At 38.5% G+C, this 19,255-nt stretch overlaps 1 protein-coding gene across 1 annotated transcript; it reads left to right on the plus strand.

The window, feature by feature from the left end:
- The first annotated feature begins 2,169 nt into the window (after nucleotides 1–2,169).
- Nucleotides 2,170–18,454, plus strand: LOC121467668. The gene is made up of 3 exons (XM_041709775.1): nucleotides 2,170–2,254; nucleotides 17,902–18,077; nucleotides 18,212–18,454. The coding sequence occupies exons 1-3, from the start codon at nucleotides 2,170–2,172 to the stop codon at nucleotides 18,452–18,454; spliced, it is 504 nt and encodes a 167-aa protein (XP_041565709.1).
- The last annotated feature ends 801 nt before the right edge of the window (nucleotides 18,455–19,255 follow it).

Consider the following 19,255-nt stretch of genomic DNA (forward strand, 5'->3'; position numbering starts at 1 on the left):
TACAATGGTTACTGGGGCTAACCATCCTAACGCGTCATACATTTGTGACAGTGTGGAAAGAAGTGTTCGTTTATTTTCTTTTTTAGAAATCCCTAAGTTAACGTTTCAGATTTGTTAGAAATCCATTTCCTTAAATTCAGGTCAACTTTATTAAACTCGCTGGAAATCTGTTCTATATTATTTATAGCGATTTTCGATGTCATAAGATCATCCATGTTGAATTTTTTCGGATCAGAACCCCAATTAATCGCTCCCAATACGGAGCGCAATATAGGCCTTCAGCCACCAACAAATATTGTTTGCTTTAGCACATAAGTTTATTGTTTGCTCTCGCTTGTTCTCATTTTTGTACCGCTCTTATAATGTCAAATTTATCTAAGCCGAGCGATGCTTCGTTCCGCTCGAAGAGGAGAGGCTCGAAGAAGATTGAAAAGGCAAGCCCGATCACTTTTTATATCACGAATAGAGCAAACATTAAACGGCCATCAAAGGCACATTTGAATTTTAATTCTTGCGTGCATTTTTATTTGTTCGGAAAATAACTAACTAACTATTGGGGTAACTTAGCGAGCAATTTTGGTGTGGAGCGCAATTCGGCGCTCGCAACAGCAATCACATCGACTTCGTTTCGTTTTCTCGCACTTCGACGGGTGCAGTGAACCAAGTCAACGGTTGAATCGGTAGCTCACGCAGCTGCACAGCCTAAATCAATAAATGTTATTGATTCGCGCAGCTCCCCAGCCATACATGGTGTTTATTTCGTTCGTGAAAATAACTCATTTTCAATAACAGAAAAAACTCAACATGGTAAACGCCTTCAAAATGCACATCATAGAACCAAGTGATCGAAATTTTTATAAGCTAAAGTTAGACGAGGAGAGCTAGAAGCCCGTTTGGAGCCAATTCAGCAAATGGATATGGATTTCAATGCAGCACAAACAGCCTTGAAAGGCTGGACTTGCAGCAGCTGGCTTCTGACGCCCGCATGTAGTTTTCGGACGTTTATGTGAAAGTTAAATCTAAGCTCTCGCGGGAATTGATGGCTGCTCGCACAGTAAACGCTGTTAGCTCTACTGCTCGACACCCACTTGAGCAGATGTCCTCGTTTGTCTTCGATATAGGCCGCTCGCGACTTCTAGAATTGCATCTGCCTCGGTTGGCGGGAACTACATGGATTGGCCAGAGTTCTACGCTCTGTTTTCGACAATGGTTCATCAAGAGTCGCGCATTCCAAAGATAGAAAAGTTTCAGCATCTACGTGGATGCCTTGATGTCGCTGCATTAGATACTATTAACCGAGGATAACTGCGATAAGGCCATGAATCTTTTAAAGCATCGTTTTAATAAGTTAATAAGTTTTTATGCATTTTCAGGCACATATCAAGGCCATTTTTTGGGCTGCAGGGGGTGGAAAGGCTCGACTTGCACGAGCTTAGTGACAAGCTCAACTCCTATTTGCAGACCTTGGCGATTTCAGGAGATATCAGATGGTCTTCTAATCTACATCGTCACTAATTGCGAAATTGCCAGAGAGGTCGACCATGGCCACGTTCTTGAAGACAAGATGTCGGATGTTGGAAAATCTGAAATCGGTTATGGTAACAGATTATCGATCATCTCAAGTCCATATATCTGATATAGGGGACTCTTTTCTGCCTTCTACAAAATCTGTAAGCATTGTTGCAAAGTCACAGGACCAACTCAATTACTGGAATACAGGATAACTTTGGTTTGAATGAAAATGGTTGGTCGATTCCAAAAAATTTGATGCTAGTAGACCCAGAATTTTTTAAACCTCAACGAGTTGATTTGTTGATTGGGGCTGGGATCCTCATTGATTTATTGTGCGTCGGTCAGATACGGATTTCGGAACAATTGCCAACCCTACAGAAGACCAAGCTTGGTTGGATGGTATCCGGACGTGTAAGTAGATCTCTAGATAGGCGTGCAGCATTAGCTGTTATTGAGAATTCTCCTGCTATCAACGATGATTATTCGCAGCTAACTAGCATTGTGAAACCTTTAAAAAAAAGGACAATATCGGAGGAAGTCGTTCACTGCGAGCAGCATTTTGTAGCCAATAATTTATATTATATATGCGCTCTGAAGCCTTTGGTATTGTGCATAGTCATCTCTTATGTTTTAAATCTAGTTGCGCCTGTGAAAACGATGACTATTCCCAAGCTTGAGATCTCCGCCGCCCATCTTTTAGCTGAGCTGGTCTCCGCCATTGTGGTGGGATTATCAACTGAATGTCAGTATTGTCAATATTGCCCTTTCCTGGATTCGAGAATCGCCGCTGAATTTTTATGTGTTTGTGCCTAATAGAGTCGAGCGTACCCAAAAGCTCACCGTGGGAATGAGATGACACCATGTACCTTCAAAGTCAGACCCGGCAGACATAATATCGCGGGGCTCAACACCTGTTGAGCTAATGGACTGCAATCTTTGGTTTTTTGGGCCTCCGTTTTTTCTTAAGGGCAAGTCAGAATGACCAGCAGACGTCCAATGTCCTTCTGAAATTTGCCGAACGTCGTCACGTAGAATTGATCATCGCTGATAACAGGGATATATCTTACGATTGCAAATATCAGAACTCGTTTGGATCACTGCAGCGCGTGTTTGCATATATATATCGATTCTACATGCTTAAAAGCAAAGGCGTGCCACGTTTAAAGAGTCGACTCACTGTAAGTGATATCGACAAAAGAAACGCGGCTGCTCATAAGAGCGGTCCAGCGACAGGAAATCGATGCAGTGATAAAGACCCTAAGAAGTAAACAGTCATTACCGCCAGGAAGCGCAATGGCTTCGCTAAACTTTTTTTTGGAAAATTTTGGTCTGATTCGAGTTGGAGGCCGACTCCAAAATTCCGATTTGGATTACGACGCTATACATCCAATTTTGCTGCCGAAGGGACATCCTGTTGCAACATCCGCATTTATCTTTTTCACGAAAAATGTAGGCATGCAGGAGCCCAAGAATTACTCGGGTTGCTTAGGCAAAAATTTTGGCCTATCGGTGGACGGCAATATGTGGCAATCGTCATCAGAAAGTGTGTTCGGTGCTTTCGTTTAAAGCCAGTGCTAAGTCCCACTTCGGAGCATTTCATAAAACCGGCGTTAATTTTTGGCGGACCCTTTTATTACAAGTCGGAAATCAGGAGCAGGCCACCGATCAAATGATACATCGATGTTTTTATATGTTTCAGCACCAAGGCGACGCTTCTGGTAGTCGTCCGGGATTTGTCCACGGATTCTTTCCTGGCCGCACTAAAAAGATTCATAAGTCTACGTCCCAAGCCTTGAGTTATCTGGTCAGACAACGCTACAAACTTCGTTGGAGCTAAAAACGAGCTTGTGGAGCTTCGACAACTGTTTCTAAGCGATCCTCATATATCATCATTGTCGAATACCTGTGTCTCAAATGGAATCGATTAGAAATTTATCCCTCCTCGCCTCCTCGTTCACTGTTGATGAAATTCAAACATTAACATAAAAAATTGGTGCCTTGCTTAGTTCTCGACCGCTTTATGCCATTACAGAGAGTACTGACGACCTAGAAGTGCTCACTCCGAATCATTTCCTTAATGGGGAAGCGAATGCTGCCTTCGACGACCCGAACGTGACGTATCTCAAGGTTAATCTTCTAAGCCGATGGCAGCGACTTTGCCAAATAAAGCAGAGTTTCTCGAGGAAATGGAGCAAGTGGAGATCACAAGTTCAAAACGTCAAGCGAGTAGCAATTGTAATGCTCCAGGAGGAAACGCTACCGCATTTAAGATGGCCACTTGGGCGCATTGAGAGCGTTATTCCAGGGCTGGTTGGAACCATTAGAGTATCAGTAATTGTACCCAGAAGAAACTTTTCAAATGGGATATGAGAAAGATTGCGGCCCTGCCCCTCCTAGACGGGTCTGTTGAAAGCCTGTGCCTTCCAACGGGGGGTGCATGTTCGGTTCAGAACCCCAATTAGGCGCTCCCGAAACGGAACGCAATATAGGCCTTCAGCCACCAACAAATATTTTTTGCCTTTTAGCAAACATTAAACGGCCATCGAATCCATATTTGAATTTAAAAACTTGTGTGCATTTTTATTTGTTCGGAAAAGGGCATAAAATAAACAGAAGTCATACACCCAAAATATGTGTTTCTAATTATATTACCAATTTATCTACTAAAACTCTAGTAGCCAAATATGGATCAGATGAAGTACCATAGGTTACTGTTTTTAATGTATAGGACTTTATTTTACCTTCAGGAGAATCTCTCCGTAATATATATTGATGTTCTTGATCTTTGTTATCAATAAATATCTGTCGGCACATTTTTTCTATGCCCGCTAATATAACGTATTTCCATTTACGCCAATTCAAAATTATATCCAAAATTTCTTTTTGGACTCTACCCACGTTATGTCACCCACCCACGTTATGTCATTAATCGTCAAACACTACTCTTAATTTTGTAGTTAGACTTGAGTCCCCAACTACGGCTTGGTGAGGTAGGTAAAATTTTCCCTCCTTTTTTGACTCTACCATATGTCCAAGATCAATATATTCTCCCTTAAATGATTTATAGGCATCTCTTATTTTCTCATTCTGCTGGAATTTTTTCTCCATGTTAATAAGCCGTGGCATTTCTTGGGGCTTTGAATCATCAATTATCATTATTTTCCAGTTCCCAGCATCCTTCTAAATCTTGTTCTTCAGTAATAGTTGCAACTATTGAGTGAGTGGCCTTAGACTTGGTACAACCAGAAATAATACACCCAAAATGTCTATTTGACCTAACAGGCCATACATTTTGCCAAAACTTTCTGCTCCAATTATGACATCAACTCGTACTGGTTTATTAAAGTGTCAGCTAATGAAAAATTTTGCCGTTTTGCTTTATCTATATTTATTTCTTTAATCGGCAGAGCTTGCATTAATTTTGGCAATATAATTGCCTTGGTGACCAATGGCATTTAGAATTTGGGGATTTTATTACAATTTTCATTTTATATTTTGATACCCATGTACCTTTAGAAGATATCCCATTAATCTGAGCTTTAGATTTTATTTTTGGCAGCTTTAATATTTGTAATGCCTCTTCTGATACAATAGTGGTTTGGGATCCACTGTCTATCAGCGCTCTTTAGCTTTCAAAACCGCTATTGGCAGAATTTACTTTAATTCTAGCTGTTGAAAAAAGTCACACAAGTGTGGACTATTTCTCTCTTTTGAGTATTTAAATGCAGCATTGTGTGATGGGCTTAATTACAAAGCGAACAAAAATATTCGCTTGTACATCTCTGCCCGTTAAGATGCTCTGCGGGATTCAACCCTTTAAATTTGTGACATTGGGTTATGGAATGTTCCATAATTTTGCAGATTGGGCATCGTTTCCTCCGATTTGCAAAATTATTAGGCCTGGAAAAGCTATAATTATTATGCGTACCGGAAGTCTTTTGGATAGACTTTTCTTCCTGTACAGAGCAAGTCGAACACAGCCGCTGCTCAAAAAGTCCATAACATTCGATAATTTCTGGATGTTTTTCGTTTTTTTAATATGACTCACATAAAGTTGAAGAGTCAGGGTATTCAATTTTTTGAGCACCATATGAGCAAATAGCACATTAACTTCGTGGGACAGATTGTCCATCAGTTTTAAGATGTGTGTCGCTTCATTAATGGTGGCAATACAATTTTTTAATTGCCTGACAGAATCAATACTTAAAATTAAAAGGCGATTTAGCTGTTCCGAAAAAATTGTATGGAGGTACTTAGATTCTCCCAGAGGAAATGAATTAAAATTTTTTTAATTCGCAGAGTTTCTCTTTTCTGGCTTCGAGTTTCTAGGAACGTTTTATCTAAATATTCCCTAAGCTGCTTATTTTTTTGATCTATTAACGGATGTATTTGCCCTTTTTTAACCTCTGCCTCTTTTTTTAGAGCCTCATAGTCGATCTTAAATTAATTAATTGTCGACAATACCTGGTCGTACCTTATCTTTTTATAAGCACGCCTTACCACGATTTTGAAAAAAATTGGTTTATATAGCAACCTTTAGCTTTATTAAAAACAAAAGAAGATTCTTTTGTATCTTTTTCCTTACAATGTTATACTCTGTGCCTTACCACGGGTGGGGGGAACAAAAGATTTCTATTTTTCTGCAGTACATACAAAACTTAAGAAGCTGGTTTATAACTCTGAGTCTCTTAGCACTGGTGGGGGAAAACTGCAGAGTGCCTCGAAGGACCAATAATGAAAAGAAGGCCCAAATAATGACACCTCTTTATTTGCTGAGTTATAATTTCGAACTGTTTTTATTTAATAAAGTTTCTTAGCAAGTAACATTGATGTGATTCATATTCTATTCTTATCTAAGGCCTACGCACTGTTGGGACTGAGCGGGAGAGCTTGTACAGTGTGGGAAATATTTTAAGTGATAATATTCAGAGGCTCAAGTGGCCTGCACTTACAGATTACAAGTGCTAACAACTGTTCTCTTGCATGGTAAAAGATCGAAAATTATGGCTCTGGATCGATTGACAAAATGATATGCTCATAAAATCTTATAATCGGGACTATTATCTTATTTCTAATATCCAAAGGAGTGGTTTGTTTATCCCTAACTTCGGAAAACATTATTAAGTGCGATAAGGGATATCACAACTACTTTGAACGCAGGAGGTCATCAAAAGGCTGCTATGTTCAGCTCATATACGTATATTTATACGTGTTCATGTTTGAATAATGTTCAAATCTGAGTGAACAAACAGACGCGGTCTTTGCGTAGGCCATAAATAAGAATAGAATACGAATCACACTAATGTTACGTGCTAGGAAACTTTATGAAATAAAAAAGTTTGAAATTATAACGCAGCAAATGAAGACGTGTCATCATTTGGCCGTTCTTTTTAAATGAATTTGATAACATTTTCGGATTTCCCTTTAACATAAGAAAATTTAACTAGCTTGTTAGCAAATTTCCCTTAAGAATTTTCCTTTTCGGGTGAAATAAAACCGCTACGGCTCTTAACAAAGGCTAATTCTTTGTCTTGTCGTTCCAGCCACATTGAACGCATGATACACACATAGCTTATAAATCCTCTAACAGTCCTTCGTTGTCAACCAAACACTTGGCTCACCTTAAATATGTTAAGACCCGTCTGTATAAAAAGTTTGTAAAACAGGAATCGAATCGGGTTTCTCCGATTAGCGTCGCTAAAACCATTTACATCCATCATAATTCTCAATGCTATAACAGCTATCGTTTACGCTGCAATCCCTTCAATTAAACAAACAAACTGCGTCAAATGACCAGGAAATCAGAACCCTGTTCGCAGATTTTTTCCAATCCACCGATTCGCCCTATTCAACTCATACCAAGCTCAGACTTTATATTCATTCACTTGATAGATGGAGGCGAAGTCTAACGCAGCCTATCAATGACAAGTCTGTCTTTTTCACCAGGTCCGAATATAGTGCCAAGCTTTTTAAGTACTCTTCAGAACTACTTGCAGTTCCATTAACCATTATTTTCAAAAAGTCCCGATCTATGCACCTCCTCAGAAAATTGGAAAGGTTTCTCCGTTATTCCACTTAAAAAAAAGGGCAGCTGGTACGATATAAGTAACTATTTGGCAAAGCCAAGTTTGGTGCTACTCCTAAGCTGTTCGAAAAACTGCATCAGTGTCGCTCCTTAATATTTCTTAGAGGTTCTTAACCTCCTAACAAACTGATGTAATTTTACTGACTTCAGCAAAGCCTTCGATTCAGTGAATCATGAGCTACCGATACAAGCTCTTCTGATGTGGATTTGTTTCAACCTTACAGGTCGGACACAAAAGGTAGAATACAATGGCATTAAGTCCAAAACAGTTTTTGTAAGCTTTGGTGTCCATTATTATATGGCTTATTTATTAATGATCTTCTATAAACAATTGGGGCCTGTCAAGTTTTGATTTACGCAGATGTTGTGTAAGTTAAGTAAGCATCGTCTGGTTCCTACATGCAGCTTCAGCTAGACTTAAATAACCTTCTATCCTTCAATCCAGATTAGTGTAAATCGTGTCGTTTATCGATCCATATCGTTTTATCGATCCAATACTAACACATACTCTACTGGAAATTTCATGTTCGAACGTGGCAGCTTTATTTATTTAATTAATCTAGGTTTCCTGTTCGATCATAAAATGTGCTTTAACCCATACAGATTGTTACCACTTCCAACACAGCTATGAGCCTACTAGCGTTTATTAAACGCTGGACCAAGGAATTTGATGATCCGTACATCACAAAACTCCTATATGTTTCCCTAGTTCGTCCAACACTGGAATATTGCTCAAGCATATGGTCTCCAAATATGAAGATTATCAAGAAATGATATAATCTGTCCAGAATCAATTACTTCTATTTGCTTTGCGAGGATTAAACTGGGAGTCTGGAAGCCGACTTCCTTTCTATAGGGGCAACCTGCGCCTTTTGGACCTGCCAACCTTCACAAACTCTTAACTGGCACTGTGGTTCATCTCAACTGAAAAATTCCCTAAACTGGATTTGATTCATTCGACAAACATAATGAACTTTATCACCAATTATCTCTTGAATTATGATTTAAATTCCAGTAAGGTCCTAAAATTTTTGTCATAAAACTTCTTTCTGATTAATTAATATTATTTTTAAATTATTTAAGTATTGTTTTTTTGACACCACCACCTTTTTGGCAGCTTGTTTTATTTAAATAATAACTCGTAAATTTAATCGTTATAATATATATTTATTTTGGGCTTTAAAATCGCGGGGGAACGACAACGACAATGTATTTTCTTTAGATCCAACGAGCAACAACAACCAGAGAGTCGCAATCGGTATATATATGCCAATTAGGGAACAACGACAAGAGCAAGAGAGCGTAAAAAGATGTTGATGCCGGTAGCATTGCAATGGACAACAATCGATTGTTTACATTTTAAAAATTTGACTGCTCCCAACATTGTTAAATACCTGTAAAGTTTTTAAGTTCATCGAGCTGTCCATAGTCCCAATCAAATAAACAAAAAAAAAATAATCCAAAATAACAAATTGTATTTATTTTTTAAGGCAGTGATGGAAACGGCCCAGCAGAAGTGTTGAACTCTTGTAGAAATCATCTGTGCTGCCCGACATAATTCAAAGATTGTTTTGCTTTGTAAATAACGAGTTGTGGAGACAATAATTGTTAGGCATGAGTCGCAATAAAGGAAACTTCAGAAGCAATGCCCAGCATTGTTAAGGCCGGCGGTCACTCGGTCTCCCTTAACGAAGCCTCTGGCGTTTTTGAAACGACGAATATTTCACCCTGTACTGTGTTCTTGTGCTTCCTATCCTGATAAAATAGTTGATAATAATGTCAATTTTAAACTACCTTACATATCCGTTAGATGTACACCAGTTGTTTTTGAGGTAGTGTTGAAAACTATTCATAATTTGTGTTGCAATGGTTGATGAAAAACGTCCCTACATAACTCGTTTCACACTGTAAGTATATTATGTTAAACGGTAATTAGGACAAAAACACTTTTATCTTTAACTTAGATTAAAAACCTTTCTTTTTATATCAAATCGAACATAAAAGAGTTTTTCCAAAATAAACCCTTGCATCGATCGTCTCAAATTCGTTTGGAAGCTGAATCAGGAAATGCTTAAACTCCGACGGCTAGAATCAAAGCTATTCTGAGGTGCAATCGAAAAATGTTTTTGCAAAAATCAATCAAGTTATTATTCATAAAACATCTAAGAATTAGATAAAAATATTATTTGCACGTTAACTAATTGCAAAGTATTTTAAAATAATTATTTTCTTAGCTGGCGGAGATACATCCGCCATCCAAATTTTTTGCAAAAAGTTTTCGTATAGTTTTTTTCGAAGTTAACAGATAGCTAACAGATGGAAACTCGATTCCGTGAGAAAGAGTGGATTTAGTGGTGTCCGCACTGGTGCTTCCATACCAAAGTCTGGAGGAAAAACTGTCGTTTCTAAAGACCGAGTTGGAGAACCTGGAAAATTTGCAAGGCACGTCAATCGTGGCAGCACACAGGATCACCCTGAAGGACGATTAGTCGGAAAAACAGCGGTACTAACCGAAAATGCGGGGCGAGATCTATGCCAAAGTAGACGAACTACTCGAAAAAGGCTGCATCGAACCGTCAAGAAGTCCGGTCAGCTCACCAGCAGTCATGGTAAGAAAGATGCCCGGGAAATGGAGGTTGTGTGTAGATTTCAAGCAAATTTACGCAAAGTTTAAACTACAAAAGGCTAAATACATAAGCAGCCAGCAGGCAGTACACGGCACTTACAGTGCCAGGAAAAGGCCTATTCCCATGGAAAGTAATGTCGTTCTAGCCAATTCCCAGAACATGTATGGGAAAGTTGAAGAAAGAGCTATTTCTAGTAAAATAAGCTAGCGATGACCGAAATCGAAAACCGAAAATAAATTAACACCCAAAATAATACAATTTCTCAGACAGAGGAAATGAGTAAGCATTGATTGCACAACAAACAGCAAAGCAATGCCCTCAATAATAGAATTTCCCAAACCGAAGAAGAAAGCATTAATTGCACAACTAACAGCAAAGCAATGCTCTCAATAAAGTTATAACGAACTTAGCTTGCACCTTTTGGTCAGCGATCGTGGGAATGCAGAACAGCCAATTTCCAAAGTTGATCGAACTCAACTTAGTGCATACAACAAAAACTATAATTAAAATGCACTGGCCAATTACAATTAAGTTTGGCCAACGGCGACGGCGACCAAGAGCAGCAACCAATAATATGAAAAAACGTCAGCAGAAAAATCAACAGCGGCAGAGACGGCGGCAGCGATGGAGCGACGCGTAGCTATAAAAACAATTGTTTAACCTAAGTAAGTTAGTTCTTAATCCAACTCAATAAAGAAAGGTTTGATGTTTTTATATAAAAATTATAATCAATCTTTTAACTGGCGCCCGAACAGGGACCTGATTAAAACCGCGAAAGGATAACAAGTTCCGCGTCTCGCGAAGTTCAGAAAGTAAACAATTCTGACGTTTCGTTTCAAACCTCCGCCTAATCAGTGAGAAGTAAAAAACCAAAAATACCGAGATTCGGAAGTGCAAAAGTGCCGTTTAAAAAACGCCGCAAATTGTCACTCCTGAAAAAAAACAGGACTTGTACCCGGTGGAATAATCAGGCCAAATTTTATCGCCGTGATACCTTTAGTATCCGTTCGAAGGGAACGTGAATTAAGGTACAGAGAAGGCCCCTTAGTAAACTCACACTCAGGAGAGATCGTTGCAGAGTGAGATAAAACGGAATCAGGCGAGCCTGTCATCACGAGAGCACGCCGAGATATGTTACTACTGTAAGAATAGTTTTAAGCAATTTATTAACAAAAACATAAAAAATATTTAATCGAAAAATATTCAAAGAAGAAAAAGTTTTACCCAAATATAAAGTGGAAGACATATTTTAGTAAGTTAAAAAGAAAAAATCCAAAATATAGGGAAAATAAAAATTCCCACACAATAATTACAAAGGTAATAAAAAATCGCACACCCTAATTCTTAGAAGACAACTTCCGAATTCTGAATAACTAAAATTAAAAAAATTAAATTAAACTTTTCGCTGCTCATATATCCATACCCAAAATGACCGAACAAGATTTGGCAGACAGACTCGCGAATCTTACCGGACCCTCATCAGCCAGTTCCACACAAATAAACACACGAATCATGACCGAGAGGGACATTGAGGAAAAAATAAAAACAATCTTAGAGACAAATCTCAGTAGCCTAGTAAAGGAAATACTTAATCCAAATAAAGATTTTTCCAAATATACAGACCAAACAATTAAAAGAGAATTAACGCACAATCTTAGTGAGTTAGATAAATTACCAGACATTGTTCGGACACTTAGAGACTTTTCAGGAAACAGAAGTGAATATTCATCATGGAGGAAAAGTGTCGAGAGGGTGTTAAAAATCTATGAAAACAGAATTGGTTCACCAAAATATTATGGAATTCTTTTAGCAATCCGTAACAAAATTACTGGTCAAGCGGACACAGTATTAGAATCATATAATACCCCCTTAGATTGGACAGCTATTTCAAAATGCCTAACAGCGCATTTCGCCGACAAGCGCGACTTAAAGACCTTAGAATATCAACTATATGCTCTAAACCAAGGTAACAATACTATAGATGAATATTATCAGGCAGTTTATCAACAATTATCACTAATTCTGAACCAAATTGGCAGCTTAGATGCCTCACAAGAAACTATACAATCTCTGACAGCCATGTATAGGGAAAAAGCCTTAGACACTTTTGTCAGAGGACTTAATGGAAACCTGGCACAATTGCTGGCCATTAAAGAACCACATGACTTAGAATACGCTCTACATTTATGCAGTCTGCTAGAGAATCAAAATGCTAGGAATAACCAGACACCAAAAACTCCGTATTTAGGGAGGGCACCCATGCTACCACCTAAACCCCAACAACCATATAGGATGGTAGCCGTCAAACAAAATTTCCATCCGCACCTCTACCATAACCCAAACCAATCCGGAAAACCCCTAATTACTCAAACTAACCAATTCAAATCTTATAGTCAACCTTATACAAACCAATCCGGTGTAGTAGCGACCTATAGCATACCAAAACCTCCGCCACGACCACAACCGAAACCGGTACCTATGGACGTTGATCAGTCAGTTCGATCACGTCATATAAATTATATGAACAAACCAGTAAATAATGATTATGCAGGGAAAAGACCTGTCAGCACCGCTAATGCCCCAAGTAATAATAAGATGCCAAGACAGTTCCATATTCAACCAGAGACAGGAAGTAACGCGCAGCAAAATTCAGATGAAGCTTCATCAAGTTCAGAACAAGAGTATTATCAGTTGGCAGAAGAAAATAACGTTAACGAACTTCAGGAGGAATATGTATGGCAAAGCGATAACGAACAACAAGAATACATAGATATGTCAGAACTTTATTTTTTAGAATAAGCCGTTCCTCACTACCTTACTTTAAAGTAACCACGGGGAACGGAAAAATTCTAAAATTCTTAATTGACACGGGCTCTAATCAAAATTATATTCAAAATCAATTAGTACCAAATCCAAAGCCAAATGAGAACACTTTTTCAGTTAGTTCAGTCGGTGGTAACAATAAAATAACACAACACGCAATACTTAAGCTCGCTAATATTTCGGATACACCCATGAAATTCTTTTTACTAGACACCCTAAAAACTTTTCATGGTATCTTGGGCAATGACACAATGAAAAGACTAGGAGCAATAATAGATGTAAAAAATGATATATTAATTCTCGGAAATAAACGCAAAATTAAAATTCATCAACTAGCGATACAAGCAGTAAATACAATTGGACCGCAAGTCAGCCTTATGACCGAGTCACAAAAATCAATAATAAAACTCCTCGTACAAAGCCACAAAATCCTCTTCGCAGATCCCGATTCAAAGTTAGCATACACAACTAAAGTAGTAGGTGAGATCAGAACTTCATCAGATTCTCCAGTTTACGGAAAACATTACCCATACCCAATATCACCCAAACAGGAGGTAGAAAAACAAATAACTGAGATGCTAAGAGATGGTATTATAAGACCTTCAAGATCACCATATAATGCACCAGTCTGGGTAGTTCCGAAAAAGTCCGGCCAGTCCGAAGAAAAAAGGTACAGATTAGTAATTGATTATAGGAAACTTAATGAAGTTACTATCTCAGATCGGTATCCCATACCCGAAATTGGAGAAATTATTGCGCAGCTCGGGGACAACAAATATTTTTCGGTATTAGATCTTAAGAGCGGTTTTCATCAAATACCACTGAAAGATACAGACATAGAAAAAACAGCATTCGCGGTAAATGGCGGAAAATATGAATTTACGAGACTCCCATTCGGTTTGAAAAATTCCCCTTCCATTTTTCAAAGAGCGTTAGACGACATATTGAGAGAATACATAGGGAAAATTTGCTATGTATACGTTGATGATATTATAGTCTTTAGCAAAAACGAAGTGGAGCACGGCAAAAACTTGGAAAGAGTATTTTCAACACTACAAAACGCAAATATGAGGGTTCAAATAGAGAAATGCCATTTTTTTAAAAACGAAGTAGACTTCTTGGGGTACACAATATCAGAAAATGGAGTAAAAACCAACATAGATAAAATAAAAGCGATTACAAAATTTCCAGTCCCAAAAACATTAAAAGATCTCCGTTCCTTTTTGGGCATGACAGGTTATTATAGGCGGTTCATAAAAGAGTACGCCAAAATAGCAAAACCCCTAACCATTCTTCTAAGAGGCGAAGAAGGCCGGATATCTAAGACCAAGTCAAGCAGAACTGCTATCAACTTGAGCAAAGATGCGATTACAGCATTCGAGAAACTTTAAAATACTCTCGTCTCCAGGGAGGTTACCCTTGCCTATCCAGATTTCGGAAAAGAATTTCAATTGACTACTGACGCTTCAAGTTACGCAATAGGCGCAGTATTGGAACAAAATCATAGGCCAATAACGTTCATTTCACGTACTCTGTCAAAGACTGAAGAGAACTACGCAACTAACGAAAGAGAGATGCTCGCGATCGTTTGGGCGCTCCAAAGTTTAAGACATTATCTTTACGGGTATTCAAAAGTGGTAATATACACGGATCACCAACCCTTGAGTTTTTCGAATAGCGTAAATAACCATAACGCTAAGCTTAAACGCTGGAGAGACCTCATTGGCGAGTATAACCACGAGATCAGGTACAAGCCCGGAGTAGCTAATGTGGTAGCGGACGCGTTGCCCCGGGCCCCCGCAGAAATTAATTCAATCAGCTCCTCAGCATCAGCCAATAGCGACGGAAGCTCGTCACACAACCTCATATTTTCAGTAGAAGCTCCAATTAACGTATTTAAAAACCAATTATTATTACTGACTGCCGATACAGATTCTTATAGCTTCGAAATGCCATTCCCAACATACCACAGACACATAATTAAACAAAAATCTTACACGGAAGAAAAACTTATTGCAATTTTAACTAGTAAACTTGATCCTAAGCTTATAAACGGAATCATTACATCCGAAGAGGTAATGGGAAAAATTCAAAACATTTACCCTACCTATTTTAAATCGTACAAGGTAAGGTTTACTCAAAACGAAATAGACGACGTAACTTCGGAGTCCCAACAAAACGAAATAATTACCCTCGAACATAAACGAGCCCATAGAGATGCAAAAGAGAACAAATTACAAATTTTGAAGAATTATTTCTTTCCACAACTTACCAAGAAAATCCAAGCAATAGTTCAAGCCTGTCAAACTTGAAAAGAATTAAAATACGATAGACACCCCCCAAAAGGAGAAATCCAACCGACCCCTATTCCTAATTACCCAGGAGAAATAGTTCACATAGATATTTATATTACCAAAAAACATAGAGTCTTAACGGGAATTGACAAGTTTTCAAAATATGTTCAAGTAAAAATTTTAGAGTCAAGAGCATCTGAAGATATTAAAAATCCGTTGAGGGAAATGTTAATTGCTTTCGGTATGCCGAAATGGATAATAATGGACAACGAACGATCATTTGGCTCAGCAGCAATAAAGTTTATGTTAGAAGATGAACTCAAAATATCATTACACACCACCGCACCGTACGCATCGACAAGTAACGGACAAATAGAAAGGTTTCATTCAACCCTATCTGAAATCATGCGGTGTCTCAAAAAAGACAACGGGAGCATATCATTTGAAGATTTAATCTTTAAAGCAGTTCAAGAAAATAATAAATCGATACATTCTGTAACAAAAGAAAGACCCATAGACATATTTTTCAGAAGCACAATCTCTAGTTCAACAGAAGACAAAAAAGGGCAATAGAAGCAATAGGTACTGCATGGAAATGGCTGGCGTGATCGCCAGATCACCACGACTATCAGATCTTAAAAGACAAGATAAATGAGCAGCTAGAAAACAACAATAGACAAGTAGTAATTAACAGATTAATTAATCAAAAAATAAACCAACTTACTAACGCTACTAATGCAATGTTGAAAATTACCCAGAGCTCGGAAGAAATCATAAATCAGAAAGCAAATATTTTAAAGTATAAAATTCAATTAATAAAAGAAGAAATAATTAACATAATATACGCAATTACATTGGCCAAATCTAACACAATAAATTCATTTGTACTTACAAACACAGAAACCAAAATAGTGGAAGAAATTTTTAAAAATGAAAATAACTTATTTTTTAACATAGAAAAATTATTGGAATTTGCTTGAATCAAGTTAGCCACAAATGGCAACGACCTTATTTACATTATTAGCCTACCAACCATTGAATCAGATAATCGTAGAACTTTAAAAATTAAAGCAATAAAAAAAGCCCAAATAATCAATGATATAAAATATGAAAATTTTTTAGAATGTAAGAGACAATTATTGGCAATAATTAAACCTTGTGAATCCTATAATGATAAGACAATTTGTAATTCAGAAAATTTGTTAGATTTAAGTAATGATACTTGCGTAAACGCTCTATTAAACCTTCGAGAACCAGAATGTAAGATGATCAACAATCAACATATACCGGATTTCGAAGAATTACTACCAGGCACCATCCTGCTAAACAACTTCAATGGACCAGTCTCACTAGATGAAAAACTTCTACAACTGCAAGGCTCTTTCATAATACAATATCGTTATTCGACGGTAACAATTGGTGAAACCATCCTCAAGTCAAAGGAAATCAACGTAGTCGAACCAGAACCTCCGTTATTCCAACTATTGGGCGAAAAGACTAAGTTAGAGGAAGTTCTCTCACTACAAATGGTCAAGGAACTCAACATTAACAACACAAAAGCGCTGGAAAAATTAAGAAGCAAGGCAACCATAGAATCTTCCGTTAGCTACGGATCCGCCATCATCCTACTACTACTTATAATAGGATCAATCACGGAACCCCTACGAAGACGTAGGTCAACGGAAAGTGCACCAGTTTCCGTGCCAGAAACGCAAGAAAAGCCCACGCATTCCGGACCTGTACTCTACTACGTTGCGACCGAGGACAGTCGCGTTTAAGGAGGGAAGAGTTAACACCCAAAATAATACAATTTCTCAGACAGAGGAAATGAGTAAGCATTGATTGCACAACAAACAGCAAAGCAATGCCCTCAATAATAGAATTTCCCAAACCGAAGAAGAAAGCATTAATTGCACAACTAACAGCAAAGCAATGCTCTCAATAAAGTTCTAACGAACTTAGCTTGCACCTTTTGGTCAGCGATCGTGGGAATGCAGAACAGCCAATTTCCAAAGTTGATCGAACTCAACTTAGTGCATACAACAAAAACTATAATTAAAATGCACTGGCCAATTACAATTAAGTTTGGCCAACGGCGACGGCGACCAAGAGCAGCAACCAATAATATGAAAAAACGTCAGCAGAAACATCAACAGCGGCAGAGACGGCGGCAGCGATGGAGCGACGCGTAGCTATAAAAACAATTGTTTAACCTAAGTAAGTTAGTTCTTAATCCAACTCAATAAAGAAAGGTTTGATTTTTTTATATAAAAATTATAATCAATCTTTTAACTAATAAAATTTGCATGAAAACAGGTGTAAAACACTTTACTGATCTCAGGAGGTTTCATTAATTTAAATTTGAACATCGTGTTATGAGACCAGAAATATTGCTACGACTTTGCGTATCAGGACGGTATTATCGTTATCGGGCGAAAACTAGTAGAGCACATGCGAAACATCAAGGAATTATTTTGAATACTGCGAGCGTCGAACCTAAAAGCAAACGCTGATAAGTGTAAATTCTTCAGTAAGACTCTTCAATTTAAACGCATTACAGACCAGGGCATAGAGACGGATCCGGAGAAGATATCGGCGATAGCGTTTCTAAACCCACCGGCAGCTGCCAAGGAGCTGCGGCTGTATTTGAGTGTGGCGTCGTGGAAGGTAGAAAAGCACATGCGATACATCAAGGAAGTACTTAGAAGACTGCCACTAAAACAAACGCTGATAAGTGTAAATTCTTCAGGGCGGAACTTCAATACTTAAGGCATTGAGACGGATTCGGAGAAGGTATCGGCGATAGCGTTGCCAAAACCACCGGCACTGTCAAGGAGCTGCGACAGTATTAAAACGCCCTTCTCCGAAAGAGTTTCAAATGGGAATGGACCGAAGACCACCAGCAGGTCTTTGAATCAATCAAGACAAAATTGGGCGCCGACCCAATTTTGGCATGCCCGGATTCCACAAAGCCGTTTGTGCTGCTGGTCGATGCCAATGAATATGGGCTTGATGCCATTCTCATAAAAAATTCCGACCTATTCCAGCCGGACTTTAAATGGGTCGGAGAAGAATTTTACCAAGGAGGAATATCCGAGCAGGTGTTCTGGTAGATAGTCTTGGTAGTGGTGGATCCGTAAGAGTGCGATTTTAAGTCGGATCTGCGACCTGGTGACCGACGGTGTGGTTTACGAATACGCATCTAGCTCGGTCGTGATCATTGAGCCAGGCCGGTTTACGAATTCAGGCCCATCTCAGTGAGTTTTTCTCAGAAGTCACGTTTCCGGCTCCCGATGCCCTACAAACTCTACTTGGTTCTTCTCAACGACACAAAACCCTACTTACCCGAAATGCTCGAACGACGAGACCAACATGACGGAGCAAGCCGTGTGCAATCGGCAATCCTACGAGCTACGAACGAATCAACCGAAAACCACTAGCGAAAAACCAAAAATGCCTGCAAGTACCGAACACAACTGATATGTACGAGGAAAAACCAATACCAAAACCTCGATCACGCAGCGGGAGCCATGGTTACACTACTCAGAGGCTGTGCCTTAGACTGGTGGCACACCCCAATGTCATCATGGAGTTCATTCTGAAAACAAATATTGGAGTAATACTAATCATAAACGAACTAAATTGTCTTTAAATTTAATGTTAAACTTTATTTTTTCTTTGACGCTGGCGTGTTCTTCTTCCTTCCGCTTGATTCGAACTGAACAAAAATAACATAAAACACCCGTTATAACAGAGTGGCAACGCTTATAAAGAAGTATACATTAAACACCCGTTATAAAATCAAATTGTGCAGCTCTTCCTAAACCTACCGCCCGGCCCTGAAAATCTGTATTAGAATCAGGTAGTGAAACGGTTCTGGGGATCTCCGGATTTTTTCTCCTGATGATGCTTTT

Source organism: Drosophila elegans, unplaced genomic scaffold (assembly GCF_018152505.1).
Source record: "Drosophila elegans isolate 14027-0461.03 unplaced genomic scaffold, ASM1815250v1 contig_498, whole genome shotgun sequence".
In the NCBI taxonomy this organism is placed as follows: domain Eukaryota; kingdom Metazoa; phylum Arthropoda; class Insecta; order Diptera; family Drosophilidae; genus Drosophila; species Drosophila elegans.

Bases quoted from the DNA above. Each gene is read 5' to 3' on its own strand.
- LOC121467668 (XM_041709775.1), top strand. From the start codon at position 2,170: ATGACTATTCCCAAGCTTGAGATCTCCGCCGCCCATCTTTTAGCTGAG. The intron at 2,255-17,901 runs GTCAGTATTGTC...AACGCATTACAG, and splicing joins GGTGGGATTATCAACTGAAT to ACCAGGGCATAGAGACGGAT. The intron at 18,078-18,211 runs GTAAATTCTTCA...CTTCTCCGAAAG, and splicing joins TAAAACAAACGCTGATAAGT to AGTTTCAAATGGGAATGGAC.